Below are 18,609 nucleotides of genomic sequence, written 5' to 3'. Positions count from 1 at the left end.
AGTGCATGTAGATGAATCCTCCCCCTGAAGACAGTAGTTCTAATTATAGCATAAACCGGACGAGATGTTTTTGAAATGACGTAGAAAAGTAGTTGAGATTAACCAATCATATCGCCGCTTACAAAGGAGAGGGAAAGTCCTGAAACACGACCAGGATGATTGACGTCTGGTACAACATATAGTAATTGCTTTCTAAATTGTAATCAATACATATATATATAAGGCAGAAATTTGCAAATTCTTTCATATTTGATAATAAAGTAAGAACATTCTTGATAAATTCTTATTGTGGTAAGGCTTAATTTATATGTTATACACATTCAATGAATTAAAAAAAATATTACAAAGATGCATTTCTATCAATATATCATTTTAAATTTTATTTTAGCATGTTTTCATGAAACTAACACGTTTTTCTGTATCTCCTTTATCTATATCAATCGCATAAAATTAAACATAACCATTTTAATTTTAATTCTGTATAGCTGGGAAATTCAAGCTTCATACTTTTTTGTATGATTAGAACATTTTACGGTAACTATGCACAAGCTTCAGTTTATATTATTTATCGCCTCAATATAGCCTTTTTGTGACGAGGCGACGTACAGCAAACATCAATCTATCAATCAAATATTATTTATTTATCCATTTATCAATTCATTATTGTATATTAATTATACCGTGGTACACATTCAGTTTTCCTCTTTACTACTCGTACATTTATCAATATTTTGTTTGATGGACATAAATTTTACACCTTTTATTTCTTTCAACTTTGCACTCTTAAGGGATAAGTATTTTTGACAAAGATTAAATATGTTAATAGCATATTTGCATCGTAAACACCACGAAGATGGTCCGTTAGTGACCTCAAGCTGTAAATATTTGCATTAATAAAAGTAACTCCTGTATTTTTGACGTATCACAGCCTGGAGCATGGTTGTAACTTCATTTATCTGTTCACGTTGATTTTTTATTTTCAATCTTTATAGGAAAACATAATGAGGCGAGACGGATTAATTTTTGTGCTGATTTTAAGTGTGATTTCTACATCATGTGCCAAAAAGTAAGTACACAATTTAAGATTTAATTGATGTATTATTTAGCAGAAAGCACGTGGAGAATGTTTAGCTATTTAGAAATAAGAGACGGTCACTAGAGAATCTCTCGGGCTCCAGCTGTAACTGGTTTATGAATGATGAATGTTTTGTTTTTATTTATAAAAAATATAATAAAATAATCTAAAAGCAGCTCAATCGAAAGATATACGAGGGAGTCTGGTGTACTTTCTTTCAATTTGTATAAGCAGTTACTTCTTCCCCATTTTTTCTATACTCACAAATCTATTCCCCCCCCCCCCCCTTTTCCCTTCCATTTTTTTATATTTGTCGCTCTGTATATGTGCTTGGTAGGGTTGGCGCCAGCAAAATGTGTAACCCCGCCACATTCTGTATGTGCCTGTCCTAAGCCAGGAGCCTGTTATTCAGTGGTTGTCGTTTGTTGCTTGATATCATATGTGTTTTTCGTTTATTGTTTTGTACATAAATCAGGCCGTTGGTTTTCTCTTTTGAATTGTTCACCCTTTTTTATGCCGGAGCCTTATATAGCTTAATATACATTATTTTTTTCATTCTCGTTTGAATTGTTTTATATTTCCAATTTCGGGACCTTTTATAGCTTGCCGAGCGGTATGAGTTTTGCACATTGTTGAAGGCCGTACGGTGACCTATAGCTCTTAACTTCTACGTCAATTGGTCTCTGGTCGAGAGTTGTCTGATTGGCAATCATAGCACATCTTTTTATCTTATATTGACATTAAATGCATGATGGATAACACAACTCTCTTTGTACGCTTTTATATTTGTACTTGTTAATATGACTTATGGCCGAATGGAACCCTAATACATTAACTTAATTTACATTTCAGTTGACTTGCATTTTATTTAGATAACATTTATAGATTGGTTTAAGGTTGCATGCAGCTAAATTGTGCAAACTCATATATGAGATTGTGGATGGGAATCCCTAAATTTTGTATTATCTAATTTGTTGGTCATTTTTCTCTATTCTTTATATTTTTTGGCCACTATTCTATACATTTGAGCACCCTACTATTCTCTATTCTATATTTTTTGTCCTATTTTTCTTCATTTTTGTTTGTTTGTCCCCTTCCTGTAGGTTTAGTCCTCTCTATTTTTTAAACCCCATCCAGACCCTCATATAGATCTTGGTTTAAGATCCACGTGTTTTCTTATTTTCTGGACTGATATTATAATATCAAATTTTGAGATATGTTCTTTGTCACGGCTCTTGCATTTATATATTGCACGAGGATATATTGTAAAAGGACCATAGGCGGCATTACAGGATGGTGTTCTGGTCCTCAGTTCTAAGACTTATTCTTTGAAAGGGCGTCGAAACGACTAATATACTAATATCCAATAATATTGGATTCAGAAATTGATAAAAAGTACTTACTGTGACGTAACACTACATCGATGACAATAACCTCTTCCTATGTATATATTTGTCACAATTTTCTGAAAATTTGAAAAGTATCTTGCTTGATTGATACAGCTTGCTCTTGTCTTCAAACTTCTCTTGCTTAACCAATCCCGATCCCCGTCATCTGCACACATCTTCCTACATTTATGAGTTTTAATATCATCCAATAATATATACCTTCCAATTACTTAAGTAAAACATTTATGCATAAATGGAAATGTGGGGTGTTCGGCAATGAGAAAGAAATCTAAAAGACAAAAATAACCAAATGACATGTAGTAGGCTGCATGCCATTTTCTACAATAGTCAGGTGTCTAAATAGGAGGATGTGGATGGGGGTTTACAGAATTGCGAATAATGCGCAAAAGTATGAAGAATAGAGAAAAATGGACCAAAAAATAAAGAATAGAGAATAATTAGGTTGTAAACAAGAAATGATTGCAACAGGATGTTGTTACTAAGTCTCCTAAACGAAGCTCCCATAATTCGTAATTCCAAGGGTCGCCTGACATTAGTCAAAGTCCAGTGAAAATTAGTTTGGTCCAGTAAAGTTATATGCATTAGTGATGCCTGGGGACTAACCCTGTATATCATTCAAATCATCTGGGCATGACAAACCAGAATATATATGGTTTAGGGGTGGGGATCTCGACCATTTACAAAAAACTACAACATTGGGGGTGGGGGGCACCTGGGGACTGACCCTATACGTCATTCAAATGTTCGAGATATGACGAACAGGAATATATATGGTTTATGGGTGGGGATCTCGACCATTTGCAATATAATAGAACATTGGGGGTATGGGGAACCCCTGGGGACTGACCCTATACATCATTCAAATGGTTGAAACATGACGAACAGGAATATATATGGTTTAGGGGTGGGGATCTCGACCATTTGCAATATATTAGAACATTGGGGGTGGGGGAACCCCTGGGGACGGACCCTACATGTCATTCAAATGTTTGAGACATGACGAACAGGAATATATATGGTTTAGGGGTGGGGATCTCGACCATTTACAAGATATTAGAACATTTGGGGTGGGATAACCCCTGGGGACAGACCCTATATGCCATTCAAATGTTCGAGACATGACGAACAGGAATATATATGGTTTAGGGATGGGGATCTCAACCATTTACAAGATATTAGAACTTTCTCAAATGGCATGGGGTCGAGATGACCCCTGGGGACTAACCCTGTATATCATTCAAAACATCTTCGCATGACAAACCAGAATATATATGGTTTAGGGGTGGGGATCTTGACCACTTACAAGATATTAGAACTTTCTTAAATGGCAGAGGGTGGGGGTGACCCCTGGGGACTAACCCTGTATTTCATTTGATGTGCTTTATCATGACAAACCAGAATATATATGGTTTAGGGGTTGGGATCTCGACCATTTACAAGATATTAGAACTTTTTCAAATGGCAGGGGGTCGGGATGACCCCTGGGGACTAACCCTGTATATCATTCAAACCATCTTAGCATGACAAACCAGAATATATATGGTTTAGGGGTGGGGATCTAACCACTTACACGATATTAGAACTTTCTTAAATGGCAGGGGTTGGGGGTGACCCCTGGGGACTAACCCTGTAATTCATTTAATGTGCTTTATCATTTAAAACATTTTCAATTAAAAAGATTGTGTCTATCACAAACGGTTTTCAATTTATAATCATTTGAAAATTTAAAAAAATAAAATCCCATAGGGTTCTATAGTAAAACCCTCCTTTGTTTTTGCCCCTCAAAGTACCCCTTTATAAACCTCATTGCACAAACAAAACCCTGATTGCACCACTAGACATGTTAGTCTAACATATTGTGGAACCCTAAGTTAATCTGACAAGCGGTTTTGGAGAACGGGTAATAAGAACTGAGCAAAAACAATAAGTCTTCCCGAACTTCGTTTAGGAGACTTAAATATAAAGAACAGAGAATAATGGGCAAAAAGTGTAAAGAAAAGAGAAAAATGGCCTGAAAAAAATAAAGAATATTATACAGAAATGAAGGAACCCCATCAACATGATCAAGACCCACTAGTATGTCAAGTTATAAATCGTCCGAGTCTATAAAAATCAGGATTTAATGTAAGGGGCGCTCTTGAGAATTAGAAATAAGTGGACCTTATTTTAACACAATATTGGCTGTAATCTTGCTTATTTATTAATTTAAAGAGGGGGTGGGCGTCGAAATCGCCCATTCCGAATCACCGCCTGAAAGGTGTGACTAAATCAAGTAGAAAAGATTAGTCATCAACGCCACAAACTTTTTAAATAACAACAACAAAATAATACTTAATATATGACATAAAACAACCACTTACATGTATGAGGTTCCTGACTTTGGGACACCCACATCTGGCGGGGTTACACTACTAGTAGTTTTCTGAGAAAACGACTCTTCCCGTCTTCATCCTGACCAAAAAAAAGTCTTGACACAATTATAGACCGTTTCAAACAATGTTCATTGTGAATTAAAGCAAGCTCAAAGTACTTACTCTTCCAGTTGCAAATCCAGGTTTTTGAAAAGAAGTCTAACAAGACAACTTTAACTCGAGTGAGAATTGTAAAAAGTCTGCATATTCTATTCATCTATTATATAATTATGTAGATCTATAAAGGAGAATACGGGCCCCCTGTGCCCTCTTAACCGCCGATGTATTCTTATAAGAAATCTTGCCGTCATTTACGCAAAGAAGCATCGTGATATTTAGACGAATTTCGTGTAAAAAATGTGGAATATATAATTTTTTACAGGAAAGTGTGAAATTTGCAACCAACAATTACTGGTCATAGGTGTATACATTGTAATAACATGAACGGGTCTCTTGATTGTTTATTGTGTGTACTGGTGGCAAGAGTATGGCACGATCGTCCAATATTCATATGCAATGATTTAATTTATATGTCTCATTTGCAATCATACCACAACTTCTTATTTTATACAGGGTCAAATTTGTTACAAACAGCCAATAAATTATACTAGTCAAGTACAGAAACGACACAAGACAATGCATTTTCTATATATACTGAAATACACGATCCCAAGCTAATTAAAATTCCGCAATTACCAGGTAGTCTAAATAAATAATTACGGAGTGTTGTTTTCTTATCAAAATCATCGATCTAAGGCAAAAAACGCAAAATGTTTTATTCATTCCAACATTTTTTAAACCCAGAATCTCCAAACTTGAGAATAAAAAAACTTGGTTGGATTTAAATTGCTGAATAATAACTTTGTGTCCAAAGTACTGATTTAACTTCACATTAGCGGTTAACACGATCCCGGAGAAACTTCCCTCGTGGCAAATTCGGACCATAGATGTTAATTTCAAACACTTTTCCTTCTATAATAAACATGTGATTAATTTCATATTTTTATCAAAATGACAGACATATTTGATGACATACACATTCTTTTCCCTACGTACCGTTTGATGTTCGTCACTAACATTTATATAAACAAAAAACACCGAATACTATTATGTTACAAAAGTTAGGAAGACTGATTATAACACGTTTGTACTTATTTTCCATTTTATGACATCTTATGAAAATGGATAAGTATTCAACTTTTAAGCTCTTTACTATAAATATATATCTGAAAATTTGAAAGATCACGAACAACAGTGTAACTGACCGATTTTTCTGGTTATTACTTAAAAGAAAATTTAATACGGAGGTACATGTATACGTCTTTGAGACAGCAACCCGACAACGTATAGAATTTCACATACGGTCTCCAACAATAGAATATGTCAAGCTATATCAAATCATCCAAAGTATAGAACTGTTTTGAAAGAACAACTCTGTACTGTTTTAAATCAGATCTTTTATGACAAAGTAGATAACATGCAAAAGTTAACGCAGTAAAACATTCGAATCAAGAAATATGATTAAAGTAGCGAATTTCAAAGCACATCATGTAAATACAATTATTCGAAAGTTTGACAAAATCCGATCGTTCGGTTCATAACCAGTAGTCGATAAAAAAAATGAGACGGAGGACGGACGGACGGACACGCTGTCACTATTTACCGCCCACTTCTAAAATCGAGGGAGAAGATTTGATAAGAATGGGCGTTTTCGAAATTTAATCGTAGATGGTGAACTTTTCAATGGTGAACTTTGTCACCGATGGTTTTTTGTTCTACCAAGTGGCTGTCTAGGTCACAACATGTTCACGTTACGAAACTCCCATTCCTCTCTCCCGTTTCAATATCATCACGGTAGCATACATGCAGCAATCAGGACACATGGAAAAAACTTTGAATACATGTATATGTTGACTAAAAACGAATTTAAAAGAAAAAAATGGAGCACCGACCATTATGCGGAAATCATGACGTGTCAATAAAAACAGTTAAAACAATGTGTTCCCTAAAGGAGTTGAAAATTACAAACGTCAGATCAATGTTAATGTTAAAAACATACAGTTTCCTCTATTTTTATTTCATAGTTCAGAAATTCATAACTTTGAGAAGCATTGTTAAAATTTATGCGTGTGCATGCACAATGTGTTAGTTTTTAACCTTTTTAACCTCCGAAGAATATTGTATATATCTATATATACGCGCGAGTTGCTGACAATGATTTAAAATTAGGACAATGTGTCGTCAAGTCCGTGTATACCTGTATCCGTTTTCTTTCGTTATTATTCATAGAAATATACGAATAAATTATAGTAAGCAAACTATTTATGTTGTTTACAATGTTATATTTATCTTGTGTATCCGTCTTGATAAAAAGATAAATGCTATCATTATGGTAATTATTACACGACTAAAACATATTTACCCCTTAGCAACGATCTTGTCATGTAGTCAAGTCTCGCACAAAATCCCCCGAAACGATTTGATTAATCATAATTTTCAAATCAGTGAAAAATTAGAAATTTGTCAGATATGAGACGTCTTAATTTATTAATATTGCATAACTTGGCCAAAGGAAAATAAGATGGATTATATTGTCAATGAAATGCATTTTATACTGTCACTGTGTACCTGTAAATGCATGGTATGCAACGCGCAAATATGTACGACTGAATAAGTGTAAAAAGGTCATGTGATTTAAACGCCTGCTAACAGCACCTAATAACCTATAAATGCATTGTGTTTAAACTAACATTGTTCAAACGAACATAACATCTATGTGCTAAATTTACTGTATGAAAAAAAGATGGGATATGTTTGCCAATGATACAACTATTCACCAATATTCAAATGAAGTGGATGTAAGCAATTATAGGCAACAGTACGGCCTTCAACCATGAGAAAACCCTACACCGTATAGTCGGCTTTAAAAGGCTCCAACATGAAACATATGAAACATTTGAATGGAGAAAACTAACGGCCTAATTTATAACAAAACAATTTACGAAAAACAAATATTACACACATGAACCAACGAAAACCACTGCACTACAGGCTCCTGACTTGGGACAGGCACATACATTGTGTAAATTGTAATTGTCTGTAATTTTCTTGCACATTTCTACCCCAAATTGTCTGTTTTATAATCATATTATATATATATATATACTATATATAAATAATGCAAGACTACATCTGTTACTCTCAGATACAACATTTCACTTCTTTAAATAAATCAACTTTAAAAAAAATGTCCATTCATCAAAAAGTATGTCCTTAAAACTGCTAAATCACTTCACCGTCAAATCTAGAAAATAAACTATATATATCAACCTATATAACGCGAGTTGACAGTTCCTCGAAACCTACATGCATATTTATAACGCGAGCTGATAACACCTAACAACCTACATGTGCATGTATAATTAATAAACATATTCGAATCCTAGAGTTGACTTACATATATACTACATGTACACATGTACATACACACATTCCTACTCTGTTTTCGCATTTCAGTCCATCAAAACATTCTTTTTCCACCGTACTTAAAACAAAATTTAAACAAACGAATTAAAGTCGTTTTACACCTTCAGGACATTTTGCTACAGCTGCATCACCATTGTTACGATCCATTTCTAGCCTCGTTATGACACGGGTATTATTAGTCGGACAATGTGTATGATTTATTAAAACCATGCCAGATTTAATTCTTATCATTCCAATGACAAAAATGAAAATATGGCGTATATGATATTTAGACAAAAAACCCTTGCAAGCATTTTTTTAGAAGGCAGCATACGGCCTTCAAAAATAAACAGTTATATCACATGACAAACTTTTAATTGTGCCGATTCTGGACAAATTATGATTAGATTTTGACCATTTCAAGAGATTTAAGCCGATATTGGTAACCCGAATAATTCGGTAGTTATTCCGCTGCTATACATTCCTCGCCAATGGGAGAGTCAATCACGGGGAGGGACTGAGTTATACGTATTACGATAGTGGAAAAGTATATAAGGACATTTTTAGGGGAAGGATTTTAAACAAATTGCAGTTTAGTAGTACTTTCTTATTCTTACGATGACTGATATTTCTAAAGGATATATTAATTATTATCTATTCAAAAGTTTGTAATGTTAAATGCTTTTCTAACTTACCGCCTCGGTGGTCTCGTAGTAGCATGTTCTCCTCGAATGCGATAGGTTATTGGTTGATTCCTGGCCGTGTCGGCATTTTGGAGTAAGAGCAAAGACTTGACGGCTCGGAGACATCATTATCTCCGGGTAGGGTGACATGTCTTCTTGTGTACTGCTATCTTGCAAGTTAAAAATCTGGTTTAGGCTGTCGATGTAGTACAGGCCAGGATTTATATGTATATCCTATTATCATGCTTTTATCCTGAATATGCATTGGATATGTCACTGGACCAACCATTCATCCATCTTTTCTTACTTTCTGATTATCCTTTTCAACCTATTTTCATTTGATTCCAGCACGTATGTAGTGATGTTTCCGAGGACAATACGCCCAGGCCTAGATACAGAGGTTTATGTCAACATACTAGAAGCTTCAGGCCCAGTGACGGTGACAGCAATATTACAAGACAACAAAAACAATACAGTAGTGTCGGGTACTAAAGAAATATCTGTGGGTACACCTAGTACCGTACAGTTAAAGGTAAATACTACAAGTAGTTTATAAATACCACTGAAAGCGTATCAAGTGTTCAAAGATCACTAAGAACAACATTGTATTACCATGCTAATAATTAACTAGTATCTGAAAAGAGACCGAAGATGCAAAAGGGACATTCAAAACTCACAAGTCGAAGAAAAACTGTCAACGTCATGGCAAAAAAGAAACCCGACGAAAAGATAAAAAATAGTCTTCAAAACACTTATTTGAAAACTAACGAGCCTCACCATCAACTTTTGATGATTGCAGGTGCTCCCAAGGGTTCAGCAGATCTCGCTCCTCTATTGGCACCCGTCATGTTGCTAATAGTAATTACAAATTGGGTTAAAAGACTAGTTTGGCGATGTCACAATATAGTATTATTAAATGTTTTCTATTTATTATAATAGAACTGTCAACCTCTGAGTTAATAGAGGGAGACATAATCTTTTGTTGAAAAAAGTACATTGTATATTTAAGAAAAAATTCTATCATGCCATGCTTTATGCTCATTTTAACATAGGTAGGCACTAATTTGTCAATATCTTTTTACCGAGCGTTAGCGAGGTGTAAAATATTGACAAATATAATGCCTACCCATGTTAAAATGAGCATAACGCATGCCATGATAGAATTATTTTATAATATACGGAGCAAGGTGTTATATGGCAAATGTTATAGTAATTGGATTAAAACTCGCTAAAATTTTCAATAAATGCTATGATAAACACCAGTGTTATATAAACCCTTTAATTTGCACTGTCTGAAGAAAACTTTTTTTTAGATAAAAAGTAGTAACACCAAATGTAAAATTTCTGCAATTTGCCATTGTTGACATTTGAAAGTGAAAAATAAATTGTCATTCTAAGAATACATTCTAAAAAAAAAAAGAATTTTGTGATAGTTTTGCACAAGTTCAGATTGTATTTTGATTCGTTTTAAGATTCCATTCGACATAAAAGCTGGACAGGATTATGGATTAAAAATAGAAGGAACAGGGGGACAGAGATTTGCAAACTGGTCAAAAGTCAGCTTTCAAACCAAAAGTACATCAATCCTGATCCAGACAGATAAAGCAATTTACAAACCAGGCCAGACAAGTAAGTAAAATAGAAATATCAAATATTTAATATGAAGCACGGCAAATATTTTTTTTGTATTTAACTGATGACTTCCGCATATTTTGCAGTTACTGATGAGAAATCATCTTTTATGTCGGTTAAAATATAAAAAAGAAGATGTGGTATGATTGCCAATAAAAAAACTCTCCACAAGAGACCAAATGACACAGAAATTAACAACTATAGGTCACCGTACGGCCTTCAACAATGAGCAAAGCCCATACCGCAAAAGCTCATAAAAGCTCATAAGAGCGTACGTTATGTTCTTGTTTGTATACTATGCCGACTCTAAATAAAGCTTATTTATTTATATTTATTCTATTTCAATCGATCGTTGGTGGCGTTTTGATTTTACTGTAGGTTAATTAAACAAATGCGGATCATCGATTTTCGTTCTTTGGCTGTTTAAAGGGAGAGGCATGGAAAATGGAGGAGGGGTATGCGGACCGCTTATATACAGGTCCCTAGCAGCTACAAGGGGTCACGTACCCACCTTAACTTGTCCATGGCTATTTCAGCTATATTACACTAGTGCAGAGGTAGCTTTATTGTGGCATTTTTACTATGTCCCACCATGACGAATACTCAATTCATTTTATAGGAATAAATGTTTGTCATATTTGTGACTTTTTAAAAGTTTATTTTATTTTCTGTTTATGATTTTGTTTGATCTATTTGTTTGTATCATTCCATTTGAATATAAAGCTATATTTTTTACAGTACAATTCCGTATCTTGGGAGTATATCCAGATCTTACTATCGTCAATCAAACTTTTGACATTGACATTTATGTAAGTATGAATTATTTGACACACGAGATTTTTAGCTTTGCCTTTACATTGGAATCATATTACATTCGGTTTTCTCTGTCTTTTTCTGTTTTTTTTCTGTTCTTTAACAATATTTACCCAGTTAACAGGAGGTTTGAGCACGCACAGACACGTTTAACCTCGCAACATTGTGTATGTGCCTAACGCAAATCAGTGGCTTGTAATTCAGAGGTTGTTGTTGGTTGCTGTCTGTCATATTTTTTTTTTCGTTCATTGTTTTGTCATAAATCCGGCCGTTAGTATTTTTTTTAACTGATTTATATTTTGTCATTTCGTGGCCTTTTAATAGATAATTTTACGTATGGGGTTTGTTCATTGATGAAGGCCATACAGTGACCTTCACATGCAAATTTGAACATCAATTTGAATTGGTCGGTAGTTGTCTAATTGGCATTCATACCGAATCTTCTTACTAGTATATTGTACACAATATCCATCTGTTACTATTTAATTATATTAAGATAATAAAAAAACAAGAAGCGTTCGAGTTACAGAATTCATATTATTTTCAGGACCCTAAAGGAAACAAGATAGCTCAATGGAGAGACGCAGCAGAAAAGAATGGTGTTTTTGGTGACAAACTAGTTATGTCTGACCACCCAGTTCTAGGGGACTGGAAAATGAAAGTTACACAAGGCGTAAGTATTTCTTAATTTCCACATTAATTCCAAAAATATATAGGTATTCCCTGTCTCCATACAGAAAACATAGTAGGTAGGTAAGTTTGAAAAAAAAATTAACATAGACTTTATAGGGAAATTTTCTGGACTTTAATTATGCTTAACCAAGAATGTCTCTTCGGTGCTCTTCCAAATGTTTGCAAGGTTAAGCATAGAAATTGGGGGTAGGTAGGGGGCAAAAAAGAACTATATTGTTTTGGTTTTAGCAAGCAAATTGCAACACAATAATTCATATTGTATGTACAAGTTTGAAAATATTGCTTCAGTATCGTGTTGCCAAAATTGACAGACACATTTATAAACGGATTATACAACAAATAAACTTAACAATCCTGCCCACATGTGAGGATAGTTGTAGTTTGTGTTGTAACCTAACAATGCTGCCCACATATGAAGACCGTTGTAGTTTGTGTTGTAACTTAACAATGCTGCCCACATATGAAGAACGTTGTAGTTTGTGTTGTAACTTAACAATGCTGCCCACATGTGAGGGAAGTTGTAGTTTGTATTGTAACTAAACAATCCTGCCCACATGTGAGGAAAGCTGTAGTTTGTATTATAACTTAACAATGCTGCCCACATGTGAGGAAAATTGTAGTTTGTGTTGTAACTTAACAATGCTGCCCACATGTGAGGAAAGTTGTAGTTTGTATTGTAACTTAACAATGCTGCCCACATATGAAGAACGTTGTAGTATGTGTTGTAACTTAACAATGCTGCCCACATATGAAGAACGTTGTAGTTTGTGTTGTAACTTAACAATGCTGCACACATGTGAGGAAAGTTGTAGTTTGTGTTGTAACTTAACAATGCTGCCCACATGTGAGGAAAGTTGGAGTTTGTATTATAACTTAACAATGCTGCCCACATGTGAAGAAAGTTGTAGTTTGTGTTGAAACTTAACAATTCTGCCCACATGTGAGGAAAGTTTTAGTTTGTGTTGTAACTTAACAATGCTGCCCACATGTGAGGAAAGTTGTTGTTTGTATTGTAACTTAGGCTAATAATGGTTTATGGCATTAGGCAACCTACCTACTGATATAGATTGATTGATTGGCGTTTAACGCCACTTTCAGTACGTTTGTGTTTTTTCGTGGCGGTCAGTTTTTTTTGATGGAAAAAGCCGGAGTGTCCGAAGAGAACCACAGACCTTCGGTCGGAAAACTTATAATTAGGCAATTAAGATTGGAGTCGAGTGCACCTGCCACGTGCGGGAATCGATCTCACAACATCAGTGTTGATAGGCTAGTGATACAGTAGTTCGACTTCTTAGACTCATTAATGTTTATCAAATATTTACATACGTATGTAAATCGAACAGTGACAGAGGCCCATAGTTGTTCAAAGATGCTCTAAAAATGCAGTTATCAATCATTTCCATATAACAAAGGTTCAAATTGATATGCAAGGCAGGGTCTAGACATGATTAATTACATTTGTTTCTTCATGTACACAAGTACTATCAATGAACGGTTTTAGGATATGTCACACGTGTATTGACTTTTTATTCTTTAAGGAACATGAAATTAATTGAGGAATTTTGATAGTCTCCGTTCGGTTGATTAGAAAAATAGGCCAAACATATAAAGAATAAAGAATAATGGGATTCTGAAATATAAAGAATGGAGAATAAGGGTAACATAAAGAATAGAGAAAAATGGTCTACAAAGTTAAAGAATAAATTAAAAGAAATGAAGAACCCAATATCCTGACTCATATATTGTACAGTAACTTTTCTATTTAATACAACTATCCACCAAAGTTCAAATAAAGTGGATGTAAGCAATTATAGGCAATCGTACGGCCATCAACAATGAGAAAAGCTCATACCGTATAGTCGGCTATAAAAGACCCCTATATGAATTAAAAACCAATTGTTCAAAGAACAATTGAAGGTCTTTCCACATCAATTTTCTAAATAATTGATGAGAAGATAATTCTGGTTTACTCAAAGCTACTATTGGCGTCCAATCATAGGTTTCTTCATACTGATTCAATAAACATGGTTTCTATAGACTTTTGCCTGAAATAAGGGAGATGATTGTCAACATCCGGTTTAGAAAATGTCACTTCCGGTCTCATATGATAGCTTTATTTACACTGATTCCAAAAATATATGGTTTATATATACTTTTGCCTGTGAAAAGGGAGATAATTGGCTACTTCCGGTTTAGAAAATGTCACTTCCGGTCTCATATGATAGATTTATTTACTGATTCCAAAAATATATGGTTTATATATACTTTTGCCTGTAAAAAGGGAGATAATTGGCTACTTCCGGTTTAGAAAATGTCACTTTCGGTCTCATCTGATAGCTTTATTTACACTGATTCCAAAAATATATGGTTTATATATACTTTTGCCTGTAAAAAGGGAGATAATTGGCTACTTCCGGTTTAGAAAATGTCACTTCCGGTCTCATATGATAGATTTATTTACACTGATTCCAAAAATATATGGTTGATATATACTTTTGCCTGTAAAAAGGGAGATAATTGGCTACTTCCGGTTTAGAAAATATCACTTTCGGTCTCATGTGATAGCTTTATTTACACTGATTCCAAAAATATATGGTTTATATATACTTTTGCCTGTAAAAAGGGAGATAATATGCTACTTCCGGTTTATAAAATATCACTTCCGGTCTCAAATGATAGATTAATGTATGACCATTCAAAAAATATATAATTTCTATGTACTTCTACATGAAATAAGTGCAAAAATGACTACTTCCGATTCACTCAAGGTCTCTTCCGGTTGACATTTTTCAAGGTCATATGTCACCCAACATTTTACAAAAGATCTTATGGCTTTATCATGTACCAATATGAAGTAATAATCAATTTACCTTAAAATAAAACATTTCAGGGGGAATAACTCCAATAAGATGTCGCTGGATTGTCTCAGACCAAATGTATCATATCTTCATCACAATATAACAAACATTTTGCACTTGTTCTTTAATATATAACATTAAAAATATCGTAGAAAATGCAATAACAAGCAAAAGACAAAATTCAGAACATGACCTTGACCTTTGACCTTGACCTCATTTTCGAAGTTAGGATCCAAAGACCTTAAATAAAAAGACTATAGGTTTATACGGCTTACAGTTTATGAGTAACAAAAACATAACGACACATTTATTTGATAAAGGTAGGTAACTCCTATAAAATTTCATCGAATCGCTTCGATCCAAATTAGTCAAAAATTCCTGAGGATGTAACGAACAATTTGTTAAAAGAATTTTGTCGATATCTTTTTTTGTTACGAAGGAGATGCACACAGATGATAAACAGTGAATAGGGAGATAACTCTTACAAAGAAAATGGTTTGGCTTAGCAGGGTGAAATTTAAAAGCGCATAAACTATACGATACAATATGAGAAATATGAGAAATATCTAAGCGACATATTGCGAAACAAACATTTATCGCAAGAACAAAATTAGGCGGAAGAAAAAAAAAAAAAAAATAATAATAATCAGAACAAATACAATAGGTCTTTCCACAGAAAAGTGGAAAGACCTAATAATGTGAAAATTTTGAATAGTTAAAACTAACGGCCTAATTAATAACGAAACTATTTACGAAAAACAATTATGACGACATCCACTGTATTATAGGCTCCTGACTTTGGACAGACGCATAAATAATGTGATTTACCTTTTTTTTTTATTTCAGGCGGTAGCCGAAGAAAAAGTGTTCACAGTTGATGAATATGGTACGTCTCTTTTAAAATGTTTTTATAAAGATAACTTCGCTTCTCTAATAATATTTTAAATTCTATTTAAATATTTTATCTCATAAAATAGTTTTTAAGTAAATATATTGTATGTTTTTAATTAAAAAAAGAAACAGACAACAATCAATCATGCATTACATTATCCAAGCAATCAGTAATCAACTCATTTTCAAAACATATCAAATACATTTACATAGTATCATGTCAAATTCGAAGTTGAGGAAGGCTTAGTTAAGGGTATGGATGGGGTTTACAGAATAGAGAGTAATGGGCAAAATGTTCAGAATAAAGAGCTTAAAACATAAAGAATAGAGAAAAATAGGATAAATGAAAAAAAGAATAGAGAATAATGAGGTGCTAAAATATAAACAATAGAGAATAACAGGCAAAATTTATAAAGAATAGAGAAAAATAAAATACAGAAATGAAAGACCCCCATCCACACCTTCTTAGTTGACATTAACATTATACCTGCATTAATACACATCGTCTTAACAAAACAAAACTAATACTAGAATATATTTTTTTAGTTCTCCCAAAATTTGAAGTAACAGTGGATTTACCATCGTATGGATTGACAACAGACTTGGCTTTTCACGGTACTGTAAAAGCAAAGTAAGTATCAAGTTTTTCTAGTTTAACAATTCCAGTTTAAACCGGTTTGAAATTCTTGGACTTTGTGCCTCAAATACCACGTCTGATTTTACATGTACCATTAACAGTTTAATATCAGAATACTTATTAGCATGACAAATTTAGAACCAAAATAAAATAAGGAGATATGGTAAGTTTGCGAATGAGACAACTATCCACTAGAGACCACAGAAAGGATATAAACATTTATACTGCAAATAGTTGTGTTTATTTCCTAAATATAGTAACAAAGCTATATTTTGTCCAATGTTAATTTCATAGTGGATCACTTTTTCCACAATAAGGGGTTCATTTAGGAATGAAAATAAGTTTGAAATTTGTGTTACAATATAAATAGCTATCAATGTATTAATTTGAGTTGCAGTATAAAAACAATATTAGGTCATATGGAAGGGGTCGGTACAACATCACCCTTTCCCAGTTTCTCAACCTCATACAAACAAGTTTATATTTTTCTGACATTGACCTAATATTGTGTATATACAGATTACCATAAGGTTTTCAACTATGAGTAAAGTGAGCTATAAAAAGCTTTAGTATGACAAAATGTGAAACAATTCAAGAATAAAAAAAGCCTGATTTATTCAAAAAGAATTAACAGCGTCTGAATACGTTTCTAATGTCCTAAATACGTTTACGTTTTTTTGATCCATGTGGACTTTGACCCGAAAAATATATCCATCAATTAGAAATCAAAAATAAGAATGAGCTAAAATTAATAGTACCCCTCAATTAATCTATTATTCAGATATAGAAAAATATATTATGGTCATTTTTTCAGATATACTTTTGGCAAATCTGTCAGTGGAAATGCTAATATTAGACTTAAGAAGAAGTACAACCATAGGTCATGGGGTTGGAGACAGGACCACCCACAGGAATATGTCGATAGTATTGAACAATCATTTCCGGTAATTATCACGTGATTAACATAAGTATAAATGACGAAAATGAGGCTTTTGGGATCCATGATAACAACAAAAAAAAAAACAAATTTGTCTTAGCAAAATGGTCTGCCGTTTTGTACAGTCATTCACCTCAATTTATCTTTGATTCGAGTGAACCTGATGAGTCTTATGTAGACACAACGCGCGTCTGACATATACAAACTTATAATGATTACAATAAACAATTCTGCTGAACTATGAATTTATCAAGTTAAAGATATACCATCGCTTCGAGATGATAGAACCTTACACTCGGTTTCCCTTTTATCTGACTTTCGGAAGGCGAGTTCCGTCACAAATTAACCTTACCAATAATTAAATGTAGATGGGTACCCATGGGGATTATATCAGATAGGATAACACTTGATAGGCTTTTTTCAATAGGCATCATAGAAATATATATCATATAAATCTTGACTACAATATAAGTTACAAAGAACAGAAAAAAAACTCAATTAAAACATTATTTGTTTTCTCCCGAAAAACGTATGTTCTGCATTTGAAAAAGCAATATATTGTAATATATATGTAAAATTACTAAAACTTTTAATTAATCATATGCATGATTTTTGTACTAACCATAAATTTTAACGACTTTCTTGATTTTTACTTAATATTCAGATTGATGGCGAAGCCAAATTTACCTTTTCCTTGGGGCAGTTAAAGAGATTACAGAAAAATCTTGCGTACACTGATTTTGTGGTAGAAGCCAATGTGACAGAGGGTGTAACAGGATTAAAGATGAAAGATTCAGCAGAGATTAAATTTTATGACACCCCTGCCAAGCTTGATTTTGTAGAGTCGTTACCAGCAAACTATAAACCAGGGCTTATATATACAGCACTTGTAAGCATACCGTTTTTTAATTTGTTAAGTTCATCTAGGTATTCTTCATTTGTTAACAATGAGTTCTGAGTAAATTTACTTTAGTGTAAACAATATTCTATACATAAGCATTACACTATGACAGTTTTATAAGGATTGGAAAACAAGTGAATTTTCACTTTACCAAAACAAAAGGTATTTTAGACAAGCAGGTAGAATGGTTTAAAAGATACATAT

The 18,609-nt window shown here is 33.5% G+C and overlaps 1 protein-coding gene across 5 annotated transcripts in view; it reads left to right on the top strand.

Annotated features, from left to right (window-relative positions):
- Window positions 1-245: 245 nt before the first annotated feature.
- Window positions 246-18,609, top strand: part of LOC127714100 (CD109 antigen-like) — a 62,632-nt gene continuing 44,268 nt past the window's right edge. For 4 of the 5 annotated variants that reach the window (XM_052220061.1, XM_052220059.1, XM_052220060.1 and 1 more), the window contains exons 1-10: window positions 246-291; window positions 993-1,066; window positions 9,392-9,575; window positions 10,516-10,672; window positions 11,414-11,484; window positions 12,036-12,161; window positions 15,886-15,925; window positions 16,477-16,561; window positions 17,382-17,511; window positions 18,169-18,393. In XM_052220061.1, the coding sequence (XP_052076021.1) occupies window positions 1,002-1,066; window positions 9,392-9,575; window positions 10,516-10,672; window positions 11,414-11,484; window positions 12,036-12,161; window positions 15,886-15,925; window positions 16,477-16,561; window positions 17,382-17,511; window positions 18,169-18,393 (1,083 nt within the window). In that variant the 5' untranslated portion in view covers window positions 246-291; window positions 993-1,001. Of the gene's footprint in view, window positions 292-877; window positions 1,067-9,391; window positions 9,576-10,515; window positions 10,673-11,413; window positions 11,485-12,035; window positions 12,162-15,885; window positions 15,926-16,476; window positions 16,562-17,381; window positions 17,512-18,168; window positions 18,394-18,609 lie in introns of those variants that run through there. The other variant, XM_052220057.1, reaches the window with a different exon arrangement.

The sequence above is a fragment of the Mytilus californianus genome, unplaced genomic scaffold (genome assembly GCF_021869535.1).
Source record: "Mytilus californianus isolate M0D057914Y unplaced genomic scaffold, xbMytCali1.0.p SCAF_9, whole genome shotgun sequence".
Classification (NCBI taxonomy): Eukaryota; Metazoa; Mollusca; class Bivalvia; order Mytilida; family Mytilidae; genus Mytilus; species Mytilus californianus.
The sequence above is the reverse complement of the archived record's forward strand: the minus strand, read 5'-3'. Positions and strand labels throughout refer to the sequence as shown.